Consider the following 25,000-nt stretch of genomic DNA (forward strand, 5'->3'; position numbering starts at 1 on the left):
GAGTTCAAGCGACATATTGGGGGGGTTGGAAATCAGATGGCTTCACGCGATGCTCTGTGCCTGCTGTCATGCTGGCAGCCCTCGCATGCCGTCCCACTTCAGCCGTTCTGGCACTTCTTTGGGGTGGGGGCTCACACGCCTTTAGGCCTTGTGGGAGGAAATGTAGCAAGACTGCATCTCAGTAAAGATTAGGGGAAAGTTTGCCTCAGCATTCAGGGACTCTTCTGGATGTTTTTGTCAGAAAGCATTTGGTGGAATTGGTCCTTCACTGAAAAGACTCCCTGTGAATACATGGGTGGACGTTTTATAATGGGTCTCTTTTCCCCATAGGCGAAAATTACTTGAACAAAGTTTTGTAAAGAATCCAAATCTGCTTCAACTGTAGATTCAAATCAGAAAACTTTCGACTCCAGGAGGGAAGGGGTTACGTTTTTTAAGAGCGATAAAAAAAAAAGAGGCAGAGGATAAGAGGTGAAAGCCAGAGAAAGACAGAAGATGTCAGGCGGTGAATACAGGCACTTATCACCTGTCAGAGACACTCCTGGAGAAGTCTGGCAGGGTGCTGTCACTGAAAAACAGAAAGTTTCTGAAATCCTACGGAGATATTTGATTCATCCCCTCTCTTTATTTTTGATCCTGATACGAAGAAGATCATTCATCTGTGCACTCATGATTATTCAGGATGCTGGGTCACTGTGTTACAGCAACACATTCCTGTGAACAAGCAGGAATGTGGTGCAGAAGCTGGAGCTAAAACAACAGAATAAAAAAGACACGCTCTGAAGTAGTCGGGAATTAGTGCTTTTGGGTAATTATTAAGCCGTTGAGAAAACACACTTTAACCATCTGTTGGGCTCTGTAGCAGCTGGAAATAGCAACATTACACAGAGAATGTTGAAGGAATAGCATGCTCTTTTGATAAGCTCAGTTGTAGTGGTGTTAATCTGTTAATGTTGTGTTGGATGGTTTCAGAAGCCTCTATTGCTCTCATGCTGGGACAGAAAGCTCCAAAGAACATGTTGTAAACAAACATGTATCCTAGTTTCTACATAAATCTCATCCTCCTCCTGCTATATCCATTTCTGTGAACCAGTTTGATCCGCTGGTTCTTATTCTGTGATGTCATGTAATGTTTTTGGGTTTTTTTGGAACGTTTTTATTAGAGTCAGCCAACATCACAAAACAGCAATGCAGGCATCAGACTCAGAGACAAAGAAGACGAACAAGATTTTTGAAAACACCTAGTCCATAGTCCGAATAAATAAATAGATGGTACACAATTAAAAATAAGTAAATACAAACATACAAAATAATAATAATATTACAATTTTAATGATTAACACAAAAATAAAAAATAGTAATAATGATAATAAAAACAATATAAATAATTGTATTAATAGTAATTAGGATAATAATAAAAATAATAACAACAATAACAATAATATGAATTGAAAAAAAAAAGTGTAATGGTATTTTTGATGTTAAATTTTACACGTTGTACCCATGGACTGTTAAAACAAGGACTTAGTCTCAGCAACGTCACCTGAAGAGGGGTACAAATGAAGCCCAACGATGGTGGTTGCCATATATCCTGACTTCAAGTTGGTCTGGAAAAAGACTAAGAGGTGGAGCTGATGGAAACCCTTTGCCTTACGGAATTAATTTAAAGTGGAACGAACATATACATGATTGAGGAATTATTCAATTCGGATTAAAAATGAGAATAAACCAGCCACTTACTTCGGATTTAAGTTTAATTCGGAATGGTAATTTTCATTCGGAATTAGGTGTGTTCAAGGTTATTTGTTCTCTTATCTTTTTAAAGAGGATTTAATTTTTATTCTGAATTAAAGAGGAATTAAAAGTCTCATGTAAACGTAGCCACTGATGAACATTGAACAGAATTACAGTCGGGTTATAGAAAAATAAAAGAGGGACTTTGGTTGTTCTTGCTTGTTTGGTTCATTGTGTCAGTACTGGTGTGGAAGCTGTCAATCAAACTGTAATATAGAACAACAACAGCCAGACCTTTAACACTGAAAAAAAAACGTATCTCAGTCCATTTCTCAGCAATTCCTGCTGCAGTTTGTTTGTGTTGCAACAAAACAGACCATCGGTGATCCATATTTCTAAAAGGCAGTGACCTCACACCAAGGATGTTCTCCTTTCTGTAACCCGTCAATGTTTTCAAATCCGCTTTATAAAACCACTGCTGCTCTTTAGTAGTCCCTGATGCCTCTCGCCTGTAAATTTGCCCCACTGTGTTGTTTTAACCACAGCAGCTTAGTTGTAAATGTGTCAGTCGTTTGCATTTTTCTCCCTCCCAAAGGATAACAAAAAGATTGTTCAGATGTTACAAAAGAAATGAGTCGACGTGAAAGCATTGAGGACAGACGAACCTGACAACTCTGTCGTTCTCATTATGGCATTCATGAGCTGTGGATACAAACACAATGTTTCTAATGCTGCTGTTGATGGAAATGCTGCCTTCCTTATGCTGTGCACAAAAACACAAAGATGTTTTATTGTGTGTAGTTTGATGATTGTGCGTCCTATCATTACAGAAGCACCGTCTCGTCTTTGATGTAGCTTGTCACACTTCAATGACAAACACATAAATGACAGGAGTTATTGTCCAGATAGTGAGTGTTCTTTCTCAAAGCAGCAAATGTGCATAAATACCTGCACTTGCTTTCATTAAAAACTTCCTTCACGTCTTGCATGGTCTTTGTAGATTGTCAAAATAAAACACCAGCCTTGTTTTTCATACAGTAAGGTCCAGGTGTAGGTGCGAATGGGGTCACTGCTCTGTACGCTAGTTGAATAGTGATGAAAATCTCTCTGCCATCTCTCTGGTTTCACTGTCAGCGCTCAGCTTCACTTCCTCCTGCCTGTCAGAGCCGTCCCAGAACCCGCCGGGGAGCCTCTGCATTCAAAACCAGTCTTATTTCAAAAGCTCCGTCTCCTAGAAATCTCCTCAAACATTCCACGCAGATCTGAGCGTGGCTTCTGACAGCCAGGTGCTTTCTGAAAACTCACATACACAAACACAGAGAGTCAAATCACGGCCAGCAGTGACATCAAATGGATGTACTGATCTGCAGCTGTAGCTCGAGAGGAGTCGGCTTCTTTGCTGTCCTGTGTGTGACAGCAGCCATGTTTGATCTGTGTTTTTTTGGGGGGTTGCTCTTTTTTATTTATTTCTGCAGTGTTAGTTTTCCAGTAGATTTGGTCTGTTTGTGTTGTTTTGTGTGTGTGTGTGTGTGTGTGTGCGTGTGCGTGTGTGTGTGTGTGTGTGTACGTGTGAGGCTTCTGTCTGAAGAGAAAAAATGCTCTCAGGGAGTTGACGTTTGGTCCCATGATAAACTTCTGCTTGTGTTTGTGTGGGCATTACCTTATCTTTCTCCATTAATTTGAGTCGTTGATTTATAATTTGTGGAAGAATTTCTGGCCTCTCTTTTGATAATGCAAGAAAGTTTGCATAAAAGTCAACAACTGAGATGACAAACTTCAAATCAGGCTGTCTTTATGACAACTGTAACAAAAGCCTGGGTGAATTCAGATGTGTGTATTTGTTTGGCAACGTTTTTTGTCTCCATCCTCTTTGTTCTTCAGCTTTAAAATAGTCGTCTGTCTATTGTAATAAACCTTGAAACATTTTGTCTGTATCTCTGTTTGTGTGTTTTGATGTGAGTGGCTCCTGAAGTGTTTGTGTGTCAACTCATGTGCTTTGGGTGCATTTCTCATGTTATACCTCTCCTCTTTTGTTGTGTTTTCAGTCACCAGACGCAGACGACGTGTTGGGACCATCCAAAGATGACTGAGCTCTACCAGTCTTTAGGTAAGAAACACTCACACCAAGCGGCAACCTCCAGTCTCAAACTATGAAGCCCGTGCGGAAGTGTTATAAACTGCAATTCATCGAGAACCCGCTTGAGGCTGGCTGCAGAAACACCGGAAACCATATACACACCAATTGTTTACAATGTTACAATGTTACAATGTCATTTAGCAGACGCTTTTATCCAAAGTGACGTACATACAAGAACAAGAACAACACAAGCAAAGATCTAGACAAGAGGAAACAAGATCAGTAAGAGTAACAAAGTGCTTCAAGTCAATTTGGGTGCAGGTACTGCAAAGCAGTGTAAAGGCAATGCACAAAAGTAAGTAAGGAATTTTTTTTTTTTTTTTTTTCAAAATAAGGAACATCTACAATGAAGCAACCAAACCATTTAAGACCTTCCATTATCTTCATCAACAATTAACATCACCACAATAACGACCAAAGTACCAAGTGCTGGGTCACTCAAGAGCTGAACACAGATTCCCAGAGTAGAGCAGGACAGTGCGAGTCAACTGTAGCTGGAAGACATGATCTGCCACTGGGGACAACAGTGGAGAACAGTCTAGCTAAGTGCATAGTGTTTCCTAAAGAGCTGGGTCTTTAGCTGTTACAGCCTGGTTCAAACAATGGCTTTATTTATTTATTTATTCTTTATTTATTAGGATCCCCAATAGCTTCCACATTGTGGTTGCTAGTCTTCCTAGGGTCCACATAACAAAACAAAAACAAGAAAAACAATTATTTAAAATCACACATTATCCATAAAACGAAGATGCAATAGCAGCCAATTATAAAAATCCAGAATGAAAATGAAAAATAAACTAAGTATCTGAGCAAGTAAACGATGAGTAGCAGTAAACTACAAATAATGGAAAACTAAAACAAAATTGTCACAAACACATGGCACAACAAATTAATAAAACAAAGACTTTCAAAACAGTGATTAGTTAATAATGTCAATGAGAAATTCATCAGCATTTGTCCAAGTAACTTTTTAAAAGCGATCTGTTTTTTATCATTCTCATGTTGGTGGGGAGTTGATTCCAGGCAGAGGAACCTCAACCTTGGCTCTATGTAGCTAATTTCTCTATCGGCACACACTGTACAGGGGGTGAATTTTTTTCTAACGCGACGGTTCAGAAGATATTAAGATTACAAGTTTTTGCCCAAATAAAGACATGACTGACTTGACTCCGGGACGGGAACCCATAGCTGTTGGCTAAGAGGCTCAAACTCCGCCTCTTTACGTCACACTCTGCCTGGTTGAGTTCCGCATTTTCAATATGGCTGCCGCCGACTGGCTCCAAAACAGCGCTCAGGAACAGATGAGGGACATCACGGATACTACGTCCATATTTTATACAGTCTATGACTTACATCCAAAGTTAACAAGAAACGTCATGTTTCAGTTACTTATGCTGATATAAATCTATGTTATAAAGAAGACCTATTACACTCATTGTCAGCTCTCATTATGTCCGTCTGGGACACCTTAAGAGTAGCTTTGCATGATATGCAGCTCAAAAAACTCCTTATTTATCTTATATTCAATTCAGCACTATTCAGTCTCCCTTTGTTTTAGCTGCTTCTCCAGTGATATAAAGTTAGACACAGTTTGTGGATGTTACTTTCAAAACAGCTTTATTGTCATGAAACAACCCAAAATTATGCCTCCAAAGAAAACATCTGAGGCTCCATTTTATAATGTTACCTACAGCTTGGGATTTTAAGCCTTCATTGATGGTCTTTAAAGATGGAAGAGCTCCAGGTTTCAGTTACAGTTGAGACGCAAAGGAGTCAAATGACAGGAATAGTGCATGTTGTGATGCAATCAACTACTGTAGGAAATTGAACAACTTACCAAAATCATTCTGTGTATGTATTATTCTCCTATTGTGTGTTGACATGGCCTCCCAATCCTGCATGGAGGATGGTTAGATCCAAATGCTTGTAGTTGGAGACGTTTGCCTCTATGTGTATGATCAGTTGTTTGTGGGAGGCCGGGGGAGAACGGTCAGCAGCAGACACCAAGATTTATGCTGTCGTGATTTTGTTCATCCTCACTCACTTATGTCACCAGTTTTTTCAACTCAACTCAAACTTTATTGTCAATCAGCTGAACGAAATTACATTTCTCACATGGCAGGTGCAAAGCAGTGCAAGTGCAAATAAAATGACAGACAAACAATACACTGACAACAAAGACAGAATATAAAAACAAGACGAAACAATGAGGACAGACTAGAAAGGGCTGACTATTTGAGTTAAACTAAACTAAACTAATTATTGATAAAGGAGGGAATAGATAAATAGATAAAATAGTAAGTGAGGTAGTGCAGGGTGCAAATGTTGCAATACATATATATATTGAATAAATAGAACAGCTAAACTATTTAATTGAAATAAATAGGCAGTAATAAATAGTTATTAAAACACAGAAGGCACAGTTGTCAACCTTTTTTGTTTTGCATGTTTACTGGCTAGATTTGTAAATAAAAGTCTGCTAATTGGAGCTTTAGTTACCCTGAGTCTGCCTCATACTTAAGCATAAACCCTCTGATCACACCAGTTCTTGTCTCTAACTTGAAGTTTACTTGGAGACAATCAGAACGGAGACAATTCACAAGTTAGGCCGACAAACTGAAACTTTGTACTCTCTGTATTAGTTTACAACAGGAGTCCTTTTAAAAGGAACACAGTTTGCTACTAGATCTACTAGAGCTGTCACATGTCGAGGTTTCATATCGATTAGTTAAACTGTCGACTCATGCTGCTTCTACATGCTCATCAATTCTTGAAACATGCCTGAGGTAGCAGCCTGTGTCGAATGAGGGGATAAATAAACTCCTGTAAACTAATTTCTGTCTTATCTTGTTATTTTAGTCTTTACATTAAGCTTAATGAATATTGCACCCTGATCTTCTTGCTCCCTGATAATATCCGTATACATGCGTGTGTCCCTGTGGGGCGGCCAGTCTGCCTGCGTTTTAATGAGCAGCAGGATAAGTAATAAGCTGTGAAACTTTGGGAGCTTTTTTCTCCGGGCTGTCGGCTCAACAAATAGCACTGGCCCCCACTGAGACAGAACTCACTAACCTAATTACACAGTCCACGCTCTAGCCCACCTCTCCCCCTTTGTCGTCTCTCTAGACAATAACAAACCAAAAAGTGAGCTTTTATAGAAGACGCGGGTCGTGCTTGTGTCGCCCAGCAGGAAGATTTCAGTTGTACTTGTGTCTCAGAGTTTTTATGTCTGTCTCCTTTCATCTCTCTGTTTCTATCCCTGCCTGTAGCGGACTTGAACAACGTGAGATTCTCAGCGTACCGAACAGCCATGAAGATCCGGAGACTACAGAAAGCTCTATGTTGTGAGTCAAGACACACACACACACACACACACACACACACACACACACACACACACACACACACACACACACACACACACAAACACACTCTCACTTGTACATGAGTTTATACCTACAGTCGTGGTCTAGCTTCTTTTGAAGTCTGGGTGCAGCGAGGTGATGATTTGATGCTCTGCCAGAAAAGCGCAGGAGCCAGGGATATTTTGGCTTTTAAATGACACACTCAAACTTGATACATGTGTGTGTATGTGCAGGATTTTAGTCCACGCACAGTCACATCTGGTGCTTGTGTTCAGCCTGTTGAGCATAGCCTCATTTACTCTGCACAGGTGGGACTTTTTTCCCCCCCAAACTGGAGAGCTGCTGTTTTCTCGTTTATAATGGAAGCCTTTGATAAAGGCGGCTATTATGTGCAGTCTCAGGTGGCTATCAACTCTCATCTACACACACACCCCGCACACATTGCAGGTGCGTGCAGACTCCCGCTTTTTTTTTTGCGAGCTCTCAACCAGCATGGCAGCAGATACTCCGGCTCAGCACAGCGAAACAGCAACTGTGACAAATGCGGACTATTATCCAGCTGTTGACGTTATTATAGCAACACACACTGCGAGCACACACTGCTCATTTATATCCTGCTGTTGCAGGAAATTTTCTGTGTGCATGTGTGAAAAGAAACATTCTTTTGGATGTGTGTGTACCTGAGTAATCGTGGGTATCAGAGTGGTTTTGGTGCTTGTTGCTTTAAATGACCTTGAATGATTCAGGTGTCTTGCTTTGCTATCTCATGTCGTGATTGTGTGCGTGTGTTTTTCGTAGGAATGAATCAGCTCAAGTGGTTTTGACGATGCAATTCAATTAAATTTCACCCATTAGATTAGAGAAGCGAAAACACACACACGCTTACACACATGCAGGGATGCAAACAGCAGAGGGATCAACAGTTATTAGTTATGAGCCTGGAATTATGCGGAATCTGTGCTGTGGAACCCGAGTGTGTGAGGGAATCACGCACACACAAACACTCATGACAAGGATACTATGAAACAGCTAATTGGGTTAAGTCTGAGCCAGCGGGCCGGAGAAACACAAATGAGCATCCCGTTAACTTGACACAGCCTCTCAGCTTCGTCTGCGTGTGTTGTGAAAAAAAAAAACACTGGGAAGAAAGTGAAGCGTTGCTCTCGGACAGGAATGGCCGTCCCGCTGTGCCCGCTCGATGCAGATGCACCCCAGTAATTAGTGCTGTCTGGGGATCTGGGGGTGACATGAGGCGAGGAGGGAGTGAAAGGGTCGAATGAGGAGACCCGATGGAGGAAAGGATGCAAGAGTAAGGGGCTTTAGGAGGAGGGGCAGAGTTAAAAGTGTTTGTTGAAAAGTGCTAGTGAGCACCTGAAGATGAAAACCTGTCTGTTATTTCACTCTTCATATAGCTCCAAAATAGCTAATGTATATGTTAAACAAATACACAGCATTAACATTTAATCAGTGCCTTGAAACCACCTGTAGCTGATAAAACACTGTAATTACTTCACTGTGTAGCTGTTTGAGAAGAGATGAGGCTAGCTCGTTGACCTTTACAGCCGAACTTAAATAAAACACTTATTAGGATTCCCATCAGGGTGTGAACTCACCACTAATATGTCTGTAATTTCATTGAAATGAAAGATTTGTATCTGTGCGAAATGTCCACTGATACTTAGGCTACATTCACACTGCAAGGCTTAATGCTGAATTCTGATTTTTTGCTCAGATCCGATTTTTTGTTTGCCTGTTCACATTACCATCTATAATGTCACCTGTATCCGATTCCAGTGTGAACTGTTTGCGGCTCTGAACTGCCCCGCATGCGCAAAAGAACAGTAACAATGATGTCACATGCAGCTGTTTCACAAATGTAAACATGGAGGAAGTCAGCATTTTCGCCTTAGTTACAAAGTTTTTGTGCAGTGGGAGCCGGAGAATGAATGACCAAGTGTTGAGGAGGTCAAGTATAAAGAAAAAGAGAGCCAAATTGCTTGTTTCGGCTTTTTACGGAGCTGTGGCCGCATATACGATTGAAAGGTCTATGTGGATGCGGACACGGAGTCAGGAGTGGTGGATCTGCGACGTTACTAGTTTCACAGAGACAGAGTTTATTCAAAACTTCTGGATGTTGAGGGTAACTTTCAATTACATCTGTCAGCAGCACTCCCCAAGACTCCTTCTGCAGGAAACTCAATTGAATTGCTCCATCGTTGCTATCCTCCATTTTTGCAAGGCTACCGCTGCACAGAATTGTGACGTGTGTCGCTGTAAAGTGACATGAAAGTATCTAATGCGCATCAAATTCGCTTTGGCCGTTCACACTGAGGTCGCATTGAAAAAAATCTGATCTGTACCTGATTAAGGACCACATATGGAAGTGGTCTAGATAGGATTTGAAAAAAATCTGATTTGGGACAGATTTGAGTGTTCACACTGCCTCTAAAAAATCTGACCTGGTCAATTGCCTGCAGTGTGAACATAGCCATATAGTCATCTTAAAGGAATCACCGCTCCACTGGCCTTACAGCTCCTGTGCATGTCTTGGTTCTAAAAAAAAAACATCATCAATGCAATATACCTGATGTGGTGGAATTTTGGTTTCACTTTTTACCAGAAGGAGATGTCGGCGTGTCGTCTACATTTACACACACTGATTTATACTAACAAGAAACAACATGACACATTTTAAGTTGGATGTAGTCTTTTTGAAAGCTGCGGTCAATTTCACTTTTGAAATGTAACTTCTTTTGGCTGTGAGCAAAAATCACAGCTTCCTCAGAACATAGACTGTACATAATGGACAGCATCGCTCCGACTTTTTCCATTGTATGGTTTTGAAGCCAAAATATCACCCTCCAGAAAGCTGACATCTTGTAAATTTTCTGCAGCCAGAGTCTGCGCAGTAGGGAATTTGTGTGTTACCACAGTAACAAGCTCCGCCCTACAGCATACTGTCCCGAGGTCCTCTGTACGGCAGCTGTCAACCAAAGCAAACCCAGATGTAGAACCCTGTTTTTTGACCTCTAATAACTAACGAAAAGAAACTTTTCAGAAAAAAGAGGAGATGAGGAACATCAAAACAAAAACCGTGAACACAAAACAGTCAAATACTAACTACATATCACCACAGCATACGGATGTGAGAAACATTCGTACGACGTGTATTTATTTTTAAAGTTTGACCGCAGCCTCATTCAAATGAATGGGGGAGACAGAGTTTTTTTACCTATACTGCAGCCAGCCACTAGGTGGAGCAGTTTTTGCGGCGGCCTCACTTCAAGCCGAGTGAGATGACGTCCATTTGATATACAGTCTATGGCTGTTTCCGAAATCGCCTACTATACTAGCAGTACGTACTGATATGTCCAAAATTCAGTATGTAGTAAGTAGTATGTGAACAAGAGCAAAATCTGCAGTATGCCAAAACTCCCCGGATGTCTACTGATTCGGGAAAATATCTCAGTGTGCATCGGACCAGTCTTCCTCGCGTACTGTTTCCCATAATGCACAGCGCTCGTTCTGCTTTTTCTTTTTCCTCATTTTTTGACGGGAGGAAATCCGTTTTTGGGTGCTGTGAAAGTTATCAAATTACATATAAACCACTTCATAACTTTTTAAATCATAAATGGATGCTAAATAAGCTTTTTATTTATCGGCTTCGCCGTTGTTTACTTCCGCTTTCCGAAACCGGAAATCCAGCGAAGTCTGGCTCAGCATGCTGCATGACAGATCGGACAGAACAGTCATACTACATACTAAATTCAAATGCAGTATGTAGTAGGCAATACCTACTGCCTAGTACATTAGTAAGTAGTATGTAGCAGGCCGTTTCGGAAACAGTCTATGCCTCAGAATTACTAAATGTGCATTGCATTATGGGAAAATGATGTGTAACATTCAAAAACCTTCACATTTCTAGTGAGAACACACGTCATACTCCAAACCTTTCCCAGAAAATGGGACAGAGAGACTATTTTAGACTTAATTTGATGCCAGTTGAATTCTTATTGGATGACATTATCGTACTCCACGGCTGGATTATTTCGTGTTGCTTATTTTGGGAAGATCATACTCAGTAACTCGCCTAATGGACTTGTTCAGATGGAGCGTTCTGCTTGTTCAACATCACGGATTCAAAGTGTTTCTAAAGTGTGTTTAGTGTCTTGACTTTTTCAACCATATTTCATTTGCCCTGTTTTATCTGGATGTGTGTGTGTTTGATAATTCAGCTGATTACGCTGTTTGATACTGTCTCTTACACTCTCTCCTCTTTGTCTCTTCTGTTCAGATTTCTCTCTCGCATTAATATTTCAGTACTATGATCCGTCTGTTCTCTGTCTGCACTCCCGGCAGACTCTCACAGTTAGCTGTTTTTGAACTATTTTGGACAAAATATCAGTCAAGTCTACACGTTTGAAGTGCCTCTATGAATAGTCTGTGCCATTTTCAGCTCCTCGCCCTGTTCAGATATTTTTTGGCACTTCTAAAAGCCCAATGAACAAGTCTGAAAGGTTACTAATGGTTCCCCCTGTCTCTGCTTTTCTTTTTGTCTGCTGTCATCCTTTATGTGATTTCTTTTCTCTTTAAACCTTTCTTCTCTGTTCCCTTGGTCTGGTCCTGTTAACCTTCCTCTGCTCTCCTACATTCTTCTTTTTCACTTCTCTGTTTCAAACCTTCTTGTTTCTGTACCCTCATTGCTTCTCTCCCCCTTTCTCTTCCTCCACAGTGGACTTGTTGGACCTCAGCGTGGCCCAGAGCACCTTTGAGCAGCACAAGATGACCAATAACAGTCAGCTGAGGTCCGTTCCTGATATCATCAACTGCCTGACGTCGATCTACGATGGTTTGGAGCAGGAGCACAAAGACCTGGTCAACGTGCCGCTCTGTGTGGACATGTGTCTCAACTGGCTGCTCAATGTTTACGACACGTATGTATACGCACTGTTAACCTTTAAAGACAAAGAACCACTATCTGCTTCTTTTGTTTTCTGAATTTATCATGAAGGTTTTCCACTTTTTCTATCTATAATAGTTGTTGCAATACTGATACCAGAGCCAGTATTTCTGTGAAGGTCATCCAGGTCATGGTAATCCAAAGCTTGATCCGTAATGCAACTGGACTGGTAGAAATTCTTGAATGGTAGAAGAATGGTTCAAGAATTTCTACCAATCCAGTTGCCTTACGGATCAAGCTTTGCAGTACTAATATTGGCTACCCATATTTCAGGTATTGGCAAGTAGATTAGCCTATGTACCAAACTGATACCATCAGCAGTTAACCAGTGTTGTAGTCAAGTCACCAAACTTTGAGTCTGAGTCGAGACCTATGCGTTTAAGTTCAAATCAAGCTCAAGTCACCAAGTCTGAGTCCAGTCTGAGTCCAGTCTGAGTCCAGTCTGAGTTCAGTCTGAGTCGAGCACGAGTCCAGTCTGAGTCCGAGTCCGACTCAGAGTCAGAGTCGGGTACAAGTTGAGTCAAAGTCGAGTCCAAGTCAGGTCCTCATTAACTGAGTCCATATCCAAATCATTATTAATGTTATAATGTATCATAACAAGAGCGTCTATTTAATGCATGGACCTGGACTGAATGTGTGGGACCTTTTGGATGTCTAGAAAACACATTTCTTTACTTACATTAGATTATGACTGATTATAAGTGATTTAATCAAGCTCAAGGCACCAATGAAAAGTCCGAGTCCGAGTCCAAGTCGAGTCCAAGTCGAGTCCAAGTCCAGTCCAAGTCCAGTCCAAGTCAAGTCCAAGTCAAGTCCAAGTCAAGTCCAAGTCAAGTCCAAGTCAAGTCCTCATTGATATCCATATCTGAGTCATTATTAATATTATAATGTATTATAAAAAGGACGGCTGTTTAGCTCCTGGACCTGGACCTTTTGGATGTCTAATAAAACATATTTCCTTACTTACATTAGATTCTGACTGATCCTTTTGGCTTGTCTGGAGATTTAAATGATCAATGAAGTCACAGTGCTGTGTCGCATGTAAATGAGCACTGCAGCTCTTGATAGAGGGACACACTCATTGTTTCTGATGGTGGGATCACTGCAGGTGTCTTATAAACTCAAGAATACCTGCAACCCACCTACATAATTTTAACTGACCAAACATCTTGAATCCTTTGGCTGAGTCACTCTAGTTGCTAACACTATCGTGATCATCATCAGTATCTCACTGACCTTTACGGGTGCATCCTGGACAGATGTGTGTTAAATGGTTCTTTTCCATATCAAACAAGTTGTTCTTCCTTGTATTTCCTTTCAAATCTGTTAAAGCAAAACAAAGGCATCCTGGCAGGATTCAAGACGACACATAGATGGACACACATGACGGCCCTTAGTATAAATTGAGTAGATATTTAGGGGCTTAAAAACAGTATAGCAGTCTATATCATTAGATAAAGGCTGATTTATACTTCTCGATTTATACTACTGATCCTAATTCTGGAAATGTCCATACCCCAATTAGATGAAGTGCCCTCTGGTGGCGAGATATAACAAGTGTGCTAACCAACCGGTGTGACAACCAACACCGTTCTCCCTCCCCTACTACAACACTGCAAGTAACGCCAAAAGTTGGGTAATTCAGGTGAAGAGTGGAAACAGCACAGAGTGAAGTGTTTATCAAAGTTAGCTAGACGTCAACTGTGTGATGTTTTTCTTTCGAGTTGCTGAAGTATCAGAGGGGTTGAAAAAAAGTTGGTATTGCATCATCTCTTCCTCGTACAGCGTGTAAAGTGTGTAAAACAGACTGGGTAAAATCATCTGAAATGATCTTACTTCCATCTGTTTGCTGCTGTCAGTGCTCATGCATTATGTACACACTCATTCCTCGACATACACACATCGTGAACATGCCATATGTTCCAGCAGATCTGCTACACTCTGTTTGGTTTTGACACGCATACACAGTGTGATCAAATACAGCATCCATACACTGTATATTACATGTGTGTTCACATGCTGTAAACTAACATGCTTACTGTTTCATAATTGTTTGTTGATACACAGAAAGGTTATTAATAATCTCACCAGCACTCCACTGCCGCTAAAGAGCACTCACACACACTTGAAGATCCTCCACTTTCTGAGCAAATAATGATTTCCTGTCACTGCTGTTGCTTAGAATTCAGCTCTGAACTGAAGTGAACACACATAAACCTTCTGTTTGTACACACACCGTCAACAAATATAAGTAAGTCAGAGCCGGTGTGTGAAGTGTTGTGTCCGTGTTTGTTGTGTCTGCAGTGGCCGCAGTGGGAAGATCCGAGTCCTGTCCATGAAGATTGGTTTGCTTTCTCTCTCCAAGGGACACCTGGAGGAGAAATACAAATGTAAGTCCAAGCCAGGAGGAAAGATATGTTCTGATGCACACATGCACTAATACACACCATCCCTCCTTTACTGCTCAGGCTAGTCTGAGACAAGTCCGTCCCATCCTGCATTCCCAGCAGAATTCCAGTATCCATCAAACTCGCAGAAATAGAAAGACACAAAGACAGGGAGAGACAGAAGCAGGAGAATAGGGTCATCTAATTGGATGAGAGACCTCCTACGCACTCCCCCCTGTTCTTTATTTAATTTCTCCCCTAATTTATTTTGGAGGATTAGGGAGCGAGGATATAGGGCTTGCTGCTCTGGGAGAAAGAGACCGTCATTTTCAGCTTCCCGCTCTTTGTTTCTGCGGCTCTGCCTCCCTGTCTGCTCACTGCTATCCACTTCTTCCTCTTCTTCTGCCCTATCCTTCTTTACTTCCTCCTTACTCTCACTTGCCGCGGCTTCCCTGAGCTTTTTCGTTCCACTGGCAGTTTCTATTAGCCTGAGAAGGGTATCAAACACGCCTGATTGCGCCCCTCCTCCTTTTCTCTTTCAGCCTCTCTTTGGCTGTCAGTCGTATGCATATAGCGACACATTGCAGCACACGCACCTAACCAGGCGTGCAGCCGTTTGACACTCACTTTGTGACGGTGCCATATGTCAAATGTAATCTTTTGGGAGAGAGATGTGGGTGTAGATGACACGAGAGGTGTGTATTGGAATGGGGTCAGTGCGGATGTGCATGCAGACACGGAGGAGCTAGCATCAGGGCGAGAACCTCACACAGAGATCAAAGTCATCCGCAAGCTGAGCAGAAAGACCTGTCATGCCCTCCCCTCCCTCTCTCTTCTCTTCTCTTCTTACGGATTTGCCCTCTCTGTTATCTCTGCTCAGTGTGTGTCTGAGCTCAAAGATGTGTCATACCTTCAAAAAAAATCTAAAATATAATGCCGCCAGCGCGATAACTGGCCGAGCCTGTGAGTCACTGGGCAGGCATCCATATCCAGTACAGCTCTGTCAATCTCGAGTCGCAGGATTCAGAGGCAGAGAGAGAGAGATTAGAGTCTAGCTTGTGAGAAGTCAGACAGATTAAAGATTAAGACACATATTTCCTCCTCGCTGTCCCTTCCTGCCACACACGCAAACACTTTTTTATCCCACTCCTCGCTCTATTTCACGCTTTCCTCCCTCGATATCTATTAATATCTTTTATTTTTAACATCACCCACACACTGCAAGCCTTTTCTCTCACTCTTTTTTTTTGTCTTGCTTTTCCTCCCACACCCCGTCCCCCTGCTCAGACCTCTTCAGCCAGGTTGCATCAGCAGGCGACACGTGCGACCAGAGGCAGCTGGGTCTGCTGCTTCACGAAGCCATCCAGATCCCAAGGCAGCTGGGCGAGGTGGCCGCCTTCGGAGGCTCCAACATCGAACCCAGCGTCCGCAGCTGCTTCCAGCACGTAGGTCCACACCCAAACACTCACAACGGATGTAAATGTGCTCTGACAGATGCAAGTCAGTGTCAGAACTCATACACAAATATTGGAGGAATAAACTGTCTAAGTCCCTAAGCCAGGGGTTGAGTAATCCCATAATGTTCTTAATACTGGATGGATTACAGGCACTGGATGAAATCTTCTTTGAATTGTGTTTTACTGCTTGTGTTTACATAAAGAAAAACACCAAATGTTTGAACCCTCCAGCCTGATGATGCATTTATGTTCATAAACCAGCTAGTTTGCTGAAGATGGACTATTGTTCCAACAAAACAAATTGAATTCATCAATTGAAGGTCTCAGAAACTCTGATCGACACTTTTTCAGAACATTAAACAGAAAGAAACTCTCCTTTGTTTGTCGTTAAAAAAGAAGTAGCATTTTCAAAACAGCTGATCCTGATAATGTTTGGGAAAGCTGGCCTCAATGAGAACAATACTGAACCCTTGTACATAATTTAACTAAAGGTATAAGCTCAACGTGGCCTATGGATTGCTGTTATCCTAATATATATATATATATATATATATATATATTTCCATCAGATAATCTTGATGAACAGTTGGTTGTTTCAGAGTTTCCAGGCACTCTGTTTACTGTCCTTGGTGTTTTGTCTTTTTATGGCTTGGTAGAATGATCTTTTATTCCACAGCTTTATTTGCCCAAAACAAAAAATGTTATCATTAAGTCCCCTCAAAGCCCCTGACAAGCTGTTATAAATGGTGTTGATATTTACCAAGCTAGGGGGGGACAATATTTGGGTCTTGTTTTCCTTGATAATAGCAAATCCCTTGCTGGTGGTTTCTAAAAAAAGGTCCTGGAAAGATATTTTGTTTGAAATGACCTCAAGTAAACCTATTTTACTGCAGCAGAGTAATAGAGTCAAGTGAAAGGGAAAACAGTAGCAGATTACAAAAGAATAATTGTTAAGGTTAAAGTTGCATTTACACACATTTACAAAAATAAGGTCATAAATGTACAAAAACAGTGTCGCAATTTGAGTCTGTATTTTATTTTGAAAGGAAGATCAGAAGAGCAGCCAACTACCGTACCAAAACAAGGAACTCTAGAGCATCTCATGAAATCTTTCATTTTTTCCCCCTTTATGTCGCCGTAAGGCTCCATTGTACTTTCATAGATGTACCATTGAGCTTCTGTAGTACTTCTTGATTAAAGCTGCTGTTGGTAGGAATGGTGTAAAAATTTTTACTTTTTTTCTGCTGGGTTTGGAGAAAAGGTCGTAATGCCCATCAGTACTCATCGGTAAGTGGAGTAATTCGAGACCATTGCGAAGTCTCTGCATTTCCAACGCCTTTGTATCAAGTAATGTTATCATTCCCCTCATTCCCGTTGTGACGGACCAATCATAGCTAATCTCCAACCCTCTGTCCTGATTGGTTAAGGACCCTACTACGTCTTCGATTGGTTATGAGTCCGGCACTATCATGACAGCACATGCCGATCTGTGTTGGGGGGCTGAGAGGAAATCTGGTTGGGAGGGATAGTGTTGACACTCAAAGTCCCTCTCTCTGAAGAGATGTTTACTCTGTGACTACCAACAGCAGCTTTAAGGAATCTCAACTCCAGTTGGAAAAAAACTCTGACATCTCATCAGGAGTTGATGAGATGTCAGACAGCTTTCAGACATCTTTATCAGGCAGGTGTTATGGGGATGCTGATGCTCTGTATTGGACCTGACTGGACCATCAACTCCTGACCTCAGACTGCCAATTTAGAGCACCAGCTGATGGCGCTACAGGAATCCATGTCTCATCCATCCAAGGTGTATTGATTTGCTAACAGCAGTTAGCCCGCTGAATGCTTTCCTTGCACTACTCTGACACATTTGCATCTTAGTGCAATGTCAGAATTTCGATATTCGTGCACTAGTTCTATTATAGTAAAAACAGTGAAGATAATCATTAATCTATGCAATGAAAATTAACATGTGACCCCTATGATGCCATCCTTGAAGCCTTTCCTTACATATCCTTCCAAACTTTAAGAGCTTTAGAGGTTTAGATTTATTGTTGAGCTTGAACGCAGCTGCAACTGTCTGCCAACATATTTCCATCCATTGATTTGTCTTTCAATTACATGAAAATATTCAAAGGTCTGCACAACCAAATGTTGGTTAAAATGTTTAGCGTATTGCAATACTGTGACAGTACTGGTAACAGTTTGTGGCAGGTAATCAGCACTGTGTGAGATGAAGTTTCGTTGCATCTTCTAAAAGCTAATTGCCATTATACACCTCAGTCTCCTCTACATTTCCAAGCCATCTCAGAGCTGCCTCTCTCAATCCTGTAAAATAGCCTCAATATTTAAGCTCTGCTGACCAACCGTGAAGCCTGAAATGGCCTCCAGTCTTCTGCTGGCTGTCCTCTAGTGTTTTACTGCAGCCGGCTAACCACTTTCCCTGAGTTTATCTCTGGACGTTACTGGCATTTAATGATGTCCTCGTCCCCCCAGGGGAATGCTGTTTCATTTTTCTCACTTTTTCTCCCCTGGCTCATGCTTCGGCAGTCATAAATGTGAGCCAAACATTAAAATTTGGATGCTATAAATTTAAGCGATCTCTTCTGCCGTGCCTCTGAAAATAGCAGAGTAAAGCAGCTTCCAACCTTATCTCCCTTTTTTTTTCTTCAAAGGGCATTAAAGGCAAACACTTTGCTTCCTGACACGCACAAATTTCCCAAAGCTGTTGTCCAGCGTCTCATTAATAGTTCCATCAAACTTAGTTGCCCGGTTAGAAACCGAGCTGTAAAACACACTCACTCAAATACGAAAGCAAAGCTCGTGCCACCTGTGTGTCCGTCTGCCACACAGTGCAGTCACCCAAGCCGTTTGGTTTAATGGACCTGCGATCAACGAGTCCCTCTGTCATAAATATGGCCTCTTTCGCTGTTCCTTTGTCACTCTCCTTCATTTATCCATCCATACGTCTATCCAGGCATCTCCTCTCTGCAGTAATTAATCTGCAAGGGCAATAAATCTTCTGTTAGACAGGACCGAGAAGGGGAGGACGGTGAAGATGAGCAGGTGTATGAGAGAGGAGAGACTTTGATTGTTCAGAGGGAAGGTCAAAGAGGAAGTTGGAGGATGTAAAGTTGATTTGAGAACCATCAGGGTGAAAAGTTCGTTTGCAAAGTCCTTGTCTTCTGATAACTTACACAAGCCTTTCATTGCTTTAGAACCCAACTATATCTTACAGGCCGGGTTGTCGCCTGTCAAATATAAAGGCTGGTAAAAACTTTAGGTGGGCAACCTTGGCAGTAGATAGCCTAGAGGTTACAGGATTGTAATAGTTTCCTAACTCCTAATACCCTGAAAGTACTTAAACATATTGAGGCAGAAAGAACAAGGAGGGTCTGGGAGTCCTCCCAAAGGAACATTTAAGCAGCCTGGTTTATACGACCTAGTTTATAACACTTAACTCCATGCATTGTGGTTATAATATTTATGTGACAGATTGTGGTGGAAATAAAAAAATATAATAAATGTAATAATAATGTAAAGGGGAAACACAAGAGGCAATTTCTGGTCTAAAAATATGAGTCCAATGCGGAAGTGCTAAAAACTGCAGTTCATAGAGGATCCGCTTGAGGCTGGCTCCAGAAGTACCGGAAGTCACATACACACCAATTCAAAAAAGCCGATCCTTACAGCAGAAATAAACATGTTTACATCCTGGTACAAAAAACAAGTGTAGTCTGGATAGCTCATTTCTCGATCGGCACACACTGTAGGGGGGTGAATTTTTTTCTAACGCGGCAATTTCAAAGATATTGAGATTACGAGTCTTCCAATGGACGGTCCAGACTCCAGCTGCTACAACTAACATTATCCGTCATCTCTGTCTCTTCATCTCTCTCTTTTCCTCTTTCCAAACCCCAACACGGTTTCAGCAGTCGTCTATCTAACATGAGTCTGGTTCTGCTCAAGGTTTCTGCCTCTTTTTTTTTTTTTTTTTAAGTTATATTTTTGGCCTTTTCGCCTTTATTTGATACGACAGCTGAAGAGAGAGTAAAATGGGGAGTAGAGAGCGGGGAAAGACATGCAGGAAATGGTCAACCGGCTGGGAATCGAACCAGCAACCCCTGCAATGAGGACTGTTGCCTCTGTATGTGGGGCGCTTAGACCACTGGGCCACCAGCGCCTCAAGCTTTCTGCCTCTTAAAGGAACTTTGCCACTGTAACTTGCTAAATGCTGCAAAGTGCTCTGCTCATGCTTCAGTGTTGTCAAAAAACCAGCAGCTTATAATAGAAAATGAGCTTCAGTTGTCAGCTTTTTATTGGAAACTTTCAAAATAAAGAAAAGTACAAATCTCAGCTAACAGGTGTTTCCTGTTTTTAGAAATTCACCTGTCAGATGCTGTGCTACAAAACTGTTTAGTATTTAACCTTATCGCACACACACACTGAAGCTCACTGCTGGATGTTGTTTTAAAAGAACCACTGCTACTAAAAATAAAAAAAGAAAATCCCTCATTCCAAGTTTTTAGGTTTCAGTGTGCGTCTTTAATGTTTGTTTGCTTCCAAAAAGTTATCTTCAGAAGGATATACTTATGAAAATATGACACTGCAGTTTTGCTCCACATAAGCCTTGGGAAAGGGATCAGAGAAACACACACAAACACACACACGCTGTGTTTCTTTTGATTACTCCTTATTTCAAATATATTCAGCCCTTCCTTATGATTGCTGCCCTTTTTGTGCGTTAGGGATGATGGAAAGGTCGTCTTTGATTCGTTTAGCGCTAACAACAACCATGTGAAAGTTTTGCACCCTGTGTGAGTTTTTCCAATGGGTTCATTATAATCTGCAGGCAGACAGCAACACCCCTCAAACATATCCGGTGAACGCTCTATTGTGTTGTTCCTGTTGACAAAGTGGCAAATCTTTCAAAGAGGACACCATGTCGTTTACTTGTCTAAATCCTGTGACACACAGAGCAGTAAAAAAGAAGACCTAATGCTATGCAAATGCAGGTTACATAAAAATTGACACCTCCAGAAGTTTGGATAAGAAGTGAAGAGTAGGAGTTTGTGGGTGTTTTGAAAGTTGCATAGAGAAATATGGCTGTTCGCTAACGTCTAAGCTTTGGGCGTATAGGACAAGGGCAGTGAGGGTGTTGAAATCAATCCGTGTTTATCGTCGGATATTTCAGCCAATAAACATGAAAAAGAAGCTCATAAAATTAGTTTGTCTTGCTCCACAATTCAAGGCAATAATGTGCCTGAGGGAGCAGTCACTTTAATAAATATGGTCATCTTAAATTGCTCTGCATCTTTTATTAGGCTTTTGGTAATAAGCATAGACTTATGGCCTGTTTTTCCTTTTCTCTGAATACTTGTGTGCATGTTTTTCCACCATGTGCCATCCATCAGCCCTCTGAAGAAACTGTAAACTTCACATGGTTGCTGAACTTTTTGATTTAAAGGCTCCTAACTCTTCATTCTGTCTCCTCCCTTTGCCAGGTGACCAATAAGGTGGAGCTGGAGCCTCGGCAGTTTGTTGATTGGATGCGTCTGGAGCCCCAATCGATGGTTTGGCTTCCCGTCCTGCACAGAGTGGCAGCGGCAGAGACTGCCAAGCATCAAGCCAAGTGCAACATCTGCAAAGAGTGTCCTATTGTTGGCTTCAGGTAAACGCACGAAAACAAAGAGAGACAAAGTCTGCAACATGTTATAGACGAAACAGACACACAAACACAGAATGTGTCTGCGCTGTGTGTTGTTCTCTCCTGGTTGAGCATAAAGGGCAGATCTGCTCTGGAGGGCAGGCATTTATCTAAATGTCAACAGCTGATACACCACTGGCTAAATACCATCCGGAGGTTTGCAATAAAACACACACACGCACACACACACACACACACACACACACACACACACACACACACACACACACACACACACACACACACACACACACTCACATGCACAGAAACAATCACTGCATAGCCACATTCACAAAGATCACGAAGAGCTGATTGGCTGGCAAGCAATCCATAACAGACCACCCTCTGATACTGAGCAGAACTGGCATTCACACACACAACACAACAATGGCTGCCTTTGTTTCTACTTGTTCCTGATCTTTTATTTTCTCACATCTTCACAGGAACAGGTAAAGAAAGATATACAGTTCTGTAGGCAATTTATCACAAAACAATCCTCCCCACTGACAGTTTTCTCCCAGTGTAGAAGGAAATGGTTTCATGTGGTCTGAGGATCCTGCAGCAGAGTGGCAGGATGGTCCCCGTTCAGATTGCCTGCTTTGCCAGCAGAAAGAGAAATACAGTCAGACATTTGATGAAGCACACGTCTCCCGAGTTGTGTCATTGATCGATGAGAGGGAGCGATGGCGGGAGCCAAAGGCCTGGAGCAAAGGAGGAAGTGGAAGGGGAAAACGCTTGGCTGGCATTTTTTATAGATTTCATTTTGTTATACCATGTAGGTTGTTTTTTTTTTTAACTACATGGGATCATCTGGAAAGCCAGGCAGGAACGGTCAACGTGTCAGCAGATGTGTGTGATAGTTGTCAAAGCCAAAGCTGCAGATTAGCAGGGATGTTAACAAGCCAGCAAACCACATTTAGCTCGCACCATTTATTGTGAAGTGAAGCACGCTGGCATCAACATGTGTTATGTTTACATGTTTACTTCATTTCGGACCTGCCTGCTACATTTAAGATTGAATAGCTTATGCTGCAAAATGCTTGTAAGACAAAAAACTTCACGGTGTTTAGTTGAATGTTGACTTCTGTTTTTAATGTTATACAGTTTGACAACCTTTTATTAGGTCATCTCTTATCTTCTGTTAGTGCGCCATGGTTTTTTTTGTTTGTTGTTTTTGGGACAATTTTGCCTTTATTTGATAGGACAGCTTAAGAGAGACAGGAAATGTGAGGAGCAGAGAGCGGGGGAAGACCAAACGGTAACATCCGGCCTAAAAATATCCAATGTAGTCCAATGCGGAAGTGCTAAAAACTGGAGTTCATCAAGGATCCGCTTGAGGCTGGCTCCAGAAGTACTGGAAACCACATACACACCAATTCAAAAAAGACGATCTTTACAGCAGAAATAAACATGTTTACAGTCTGGCACAAAAGATGAGTGTAGTCTGGATAGCTCATTTCTCGATCGGCTCTAACTGTGAGGGGGGGGGGATTTTTTCCTAACGCAGCAATTTCGAAGACATTGAGATTATTCCATGAGAGGCACGGCTGACTGCAGGAACACTATAGCTGTTGGCTATGAGGCTCAAACGCTGCCTCTTTACGTTACACTGGCTCGACAGCAGCAATATGGCTGCCACTGGCGATTGGCATCAAAACAGCTCTTTAGAAACAGATGGGTGACGTCACGGATACTACATCCATATTTTATATACAGTCTATGGGGAAGACCTGCAGTAAATGGTCATGGCTGGGAGACGAACCAGTGACTGCTGCGACGAGGAATACAGCCTCTGTACATGCATCGCTTAAACCATTCAGCCTATGTGCGCCATGTTTTAATCTTGGATATGTGAAAAAAATATGGAGTTTCTATTGGTAATAATGAAATAGATAACCATATTCTATTATGTTATCGTCTATTAATTATATTATTAAATAAGTTAATATAATAAAAAATCTTCTTCGTCCTCCAGCTTTTTGTACCATGTTCACAAACAACTTAAATTTGCTCGACTTCTTTATTTTTATTTATTCTGCTTGTGGACAAGACTTTTAGTAACATAGTGTTTCACGACGATCCAAAACTAAGTGCAGAATGACATCTGCAGCAACAAGCTGCACAAAACTTCAAAAACATAATTTTGAGAAGGCTCATATTTAACATGAGACATTGCATCTCAGTCGATGCATTAATAGGAGGGACATACTGAAGGACCTCTCTCTCTCTCTCTCTGATCACCTGCATTTGTCAAGTGCTGCGGGTTAAAGGACATGAGGGGCAAAGAGCAACAAAAGATGGTCTAAGTCGTTGATCCCTGATGGCAGCGCTTCTTGAATGGATAAGAAAAAGTAGAGTGTAAAAGTAATCGGCATTTATCTTGGTGTCGTCTTTGCGTGGGAAACACTGCTGATTTATTTAAACAGATGGAAATGAACGATGCAAATAAAACCACAGTCAAGATAACTGCTAAATATTAGAGCTGTTACTAATCAGAATTAATTTAAACACTTCATGAAACTTTTTCCTCATAAAATTTAAATTAATGGACGAGCATTTAATCTAATGAGTAGAAATTGATGAATTAAGAAGCGAAACACTTTTCATATTCCTAAAAGACATGGATTAACGGTTAAAAATGAAAACTTTAATGGAGAAGTGGCTGAAGCATATCTCTTTTCCTTACTGTTAATGTTATCACATCCATTTTACTCCTCTAAGTGCAGTCCCTCCTTTATTTGATCTGAACATTGATCATTTAAAGCTCATGAACTGGAAACTTTCAATGGTACCTTTGTTTGGTAACAGATATAAGGACAGCACCTGCGTACAGAAGACATTAAAGGTTCCATAATGAACTGAAAGTTGTTTGTAGATCAACTCATTAATTAATGACCATCACCTCATCCCCCGCTCTGAAGCTGAATTATCGGCTGCTCCTCGTGGTAATACGCTGCATGTCAGAGCGTAATGGTGCATTCGACTTAGTGGTGTTGTGTGCACTGTTGCATCCTTTGATATATGGGTGTCTCTCGGAGCTCATCAGTCAGCTCACCTTGGGGGGAAGTGGTGAAGAGAGGAAGATAAAAGACTGGGGCTATTACGTCTGAATGGCTCCTGTCTCTATTTAGCTGCTGAACGGCCTCTTGGTTTCCGCCGCCGCCACCGAAAACATCTTCCAGCGTGTCACTTTGTTGTGTTTTGGTTTGAATCCAACTGTCTGTCACACTGTCAGCATATTCAGACTGTTTTA

At 41.5% G+C, this 25,000-nt stretch overlaps 1 protein-coding gene across 2 annotated transcripts in view; it reads left to right on the forward strand.

Annotated features, from left to right (window-relative positions):
- The window catches only part of utrn (utrophin), a 281,528-nt gene that overhangs the window by 211,658 nt on the left and 44,870 nt on the right, over window positions 1-25,000 (forward strand). For both annotated transcript variants that reach the window (XM_034699118.1, XM_034699119.1), the window contains exons 63-68: window positions 3,780-3,841; window positions 7,141-7,215; window positions 11,969-12,170; window positions 14,501-14,586; window positions 15,871-16,028; window positions 21,545-21,711. In XM_034699118.1, the coding sequence (XP_034555009.1) occupies window positions 3,780-3,841; window positions 7,141-7,215; window positions 11,969-12,170; window positions 14,501-14,586; window positions 15,871-16,028; window positions 21,545-21,711 (750 nt within the window). The remainder of the gene's footprint in view (window positions 1-3,779; window positions 3,842-7,140; window positions 7,216-11,968; window positions 12,171-14,500; window positions 14,587-15,870; window positions 16,029-21,544; window positions 21,712-25,000) is intronic.

This window comes from Notolabrus celidotus, chromosome 13, assembly GCF_009762535.1.
Source record: "Notolabrus celidotus isolate fNotCel1 chromosome 13, fNotCel1.pri, whole genome shotgun sequence".
Classification (NCBI taxonomy): domain Eukaryota; kingdom Metazoa; phylum Chordata; class Actinopteri; order Labriformes; family Labridae; genus Notolabrus; species Notolabrus celidotus.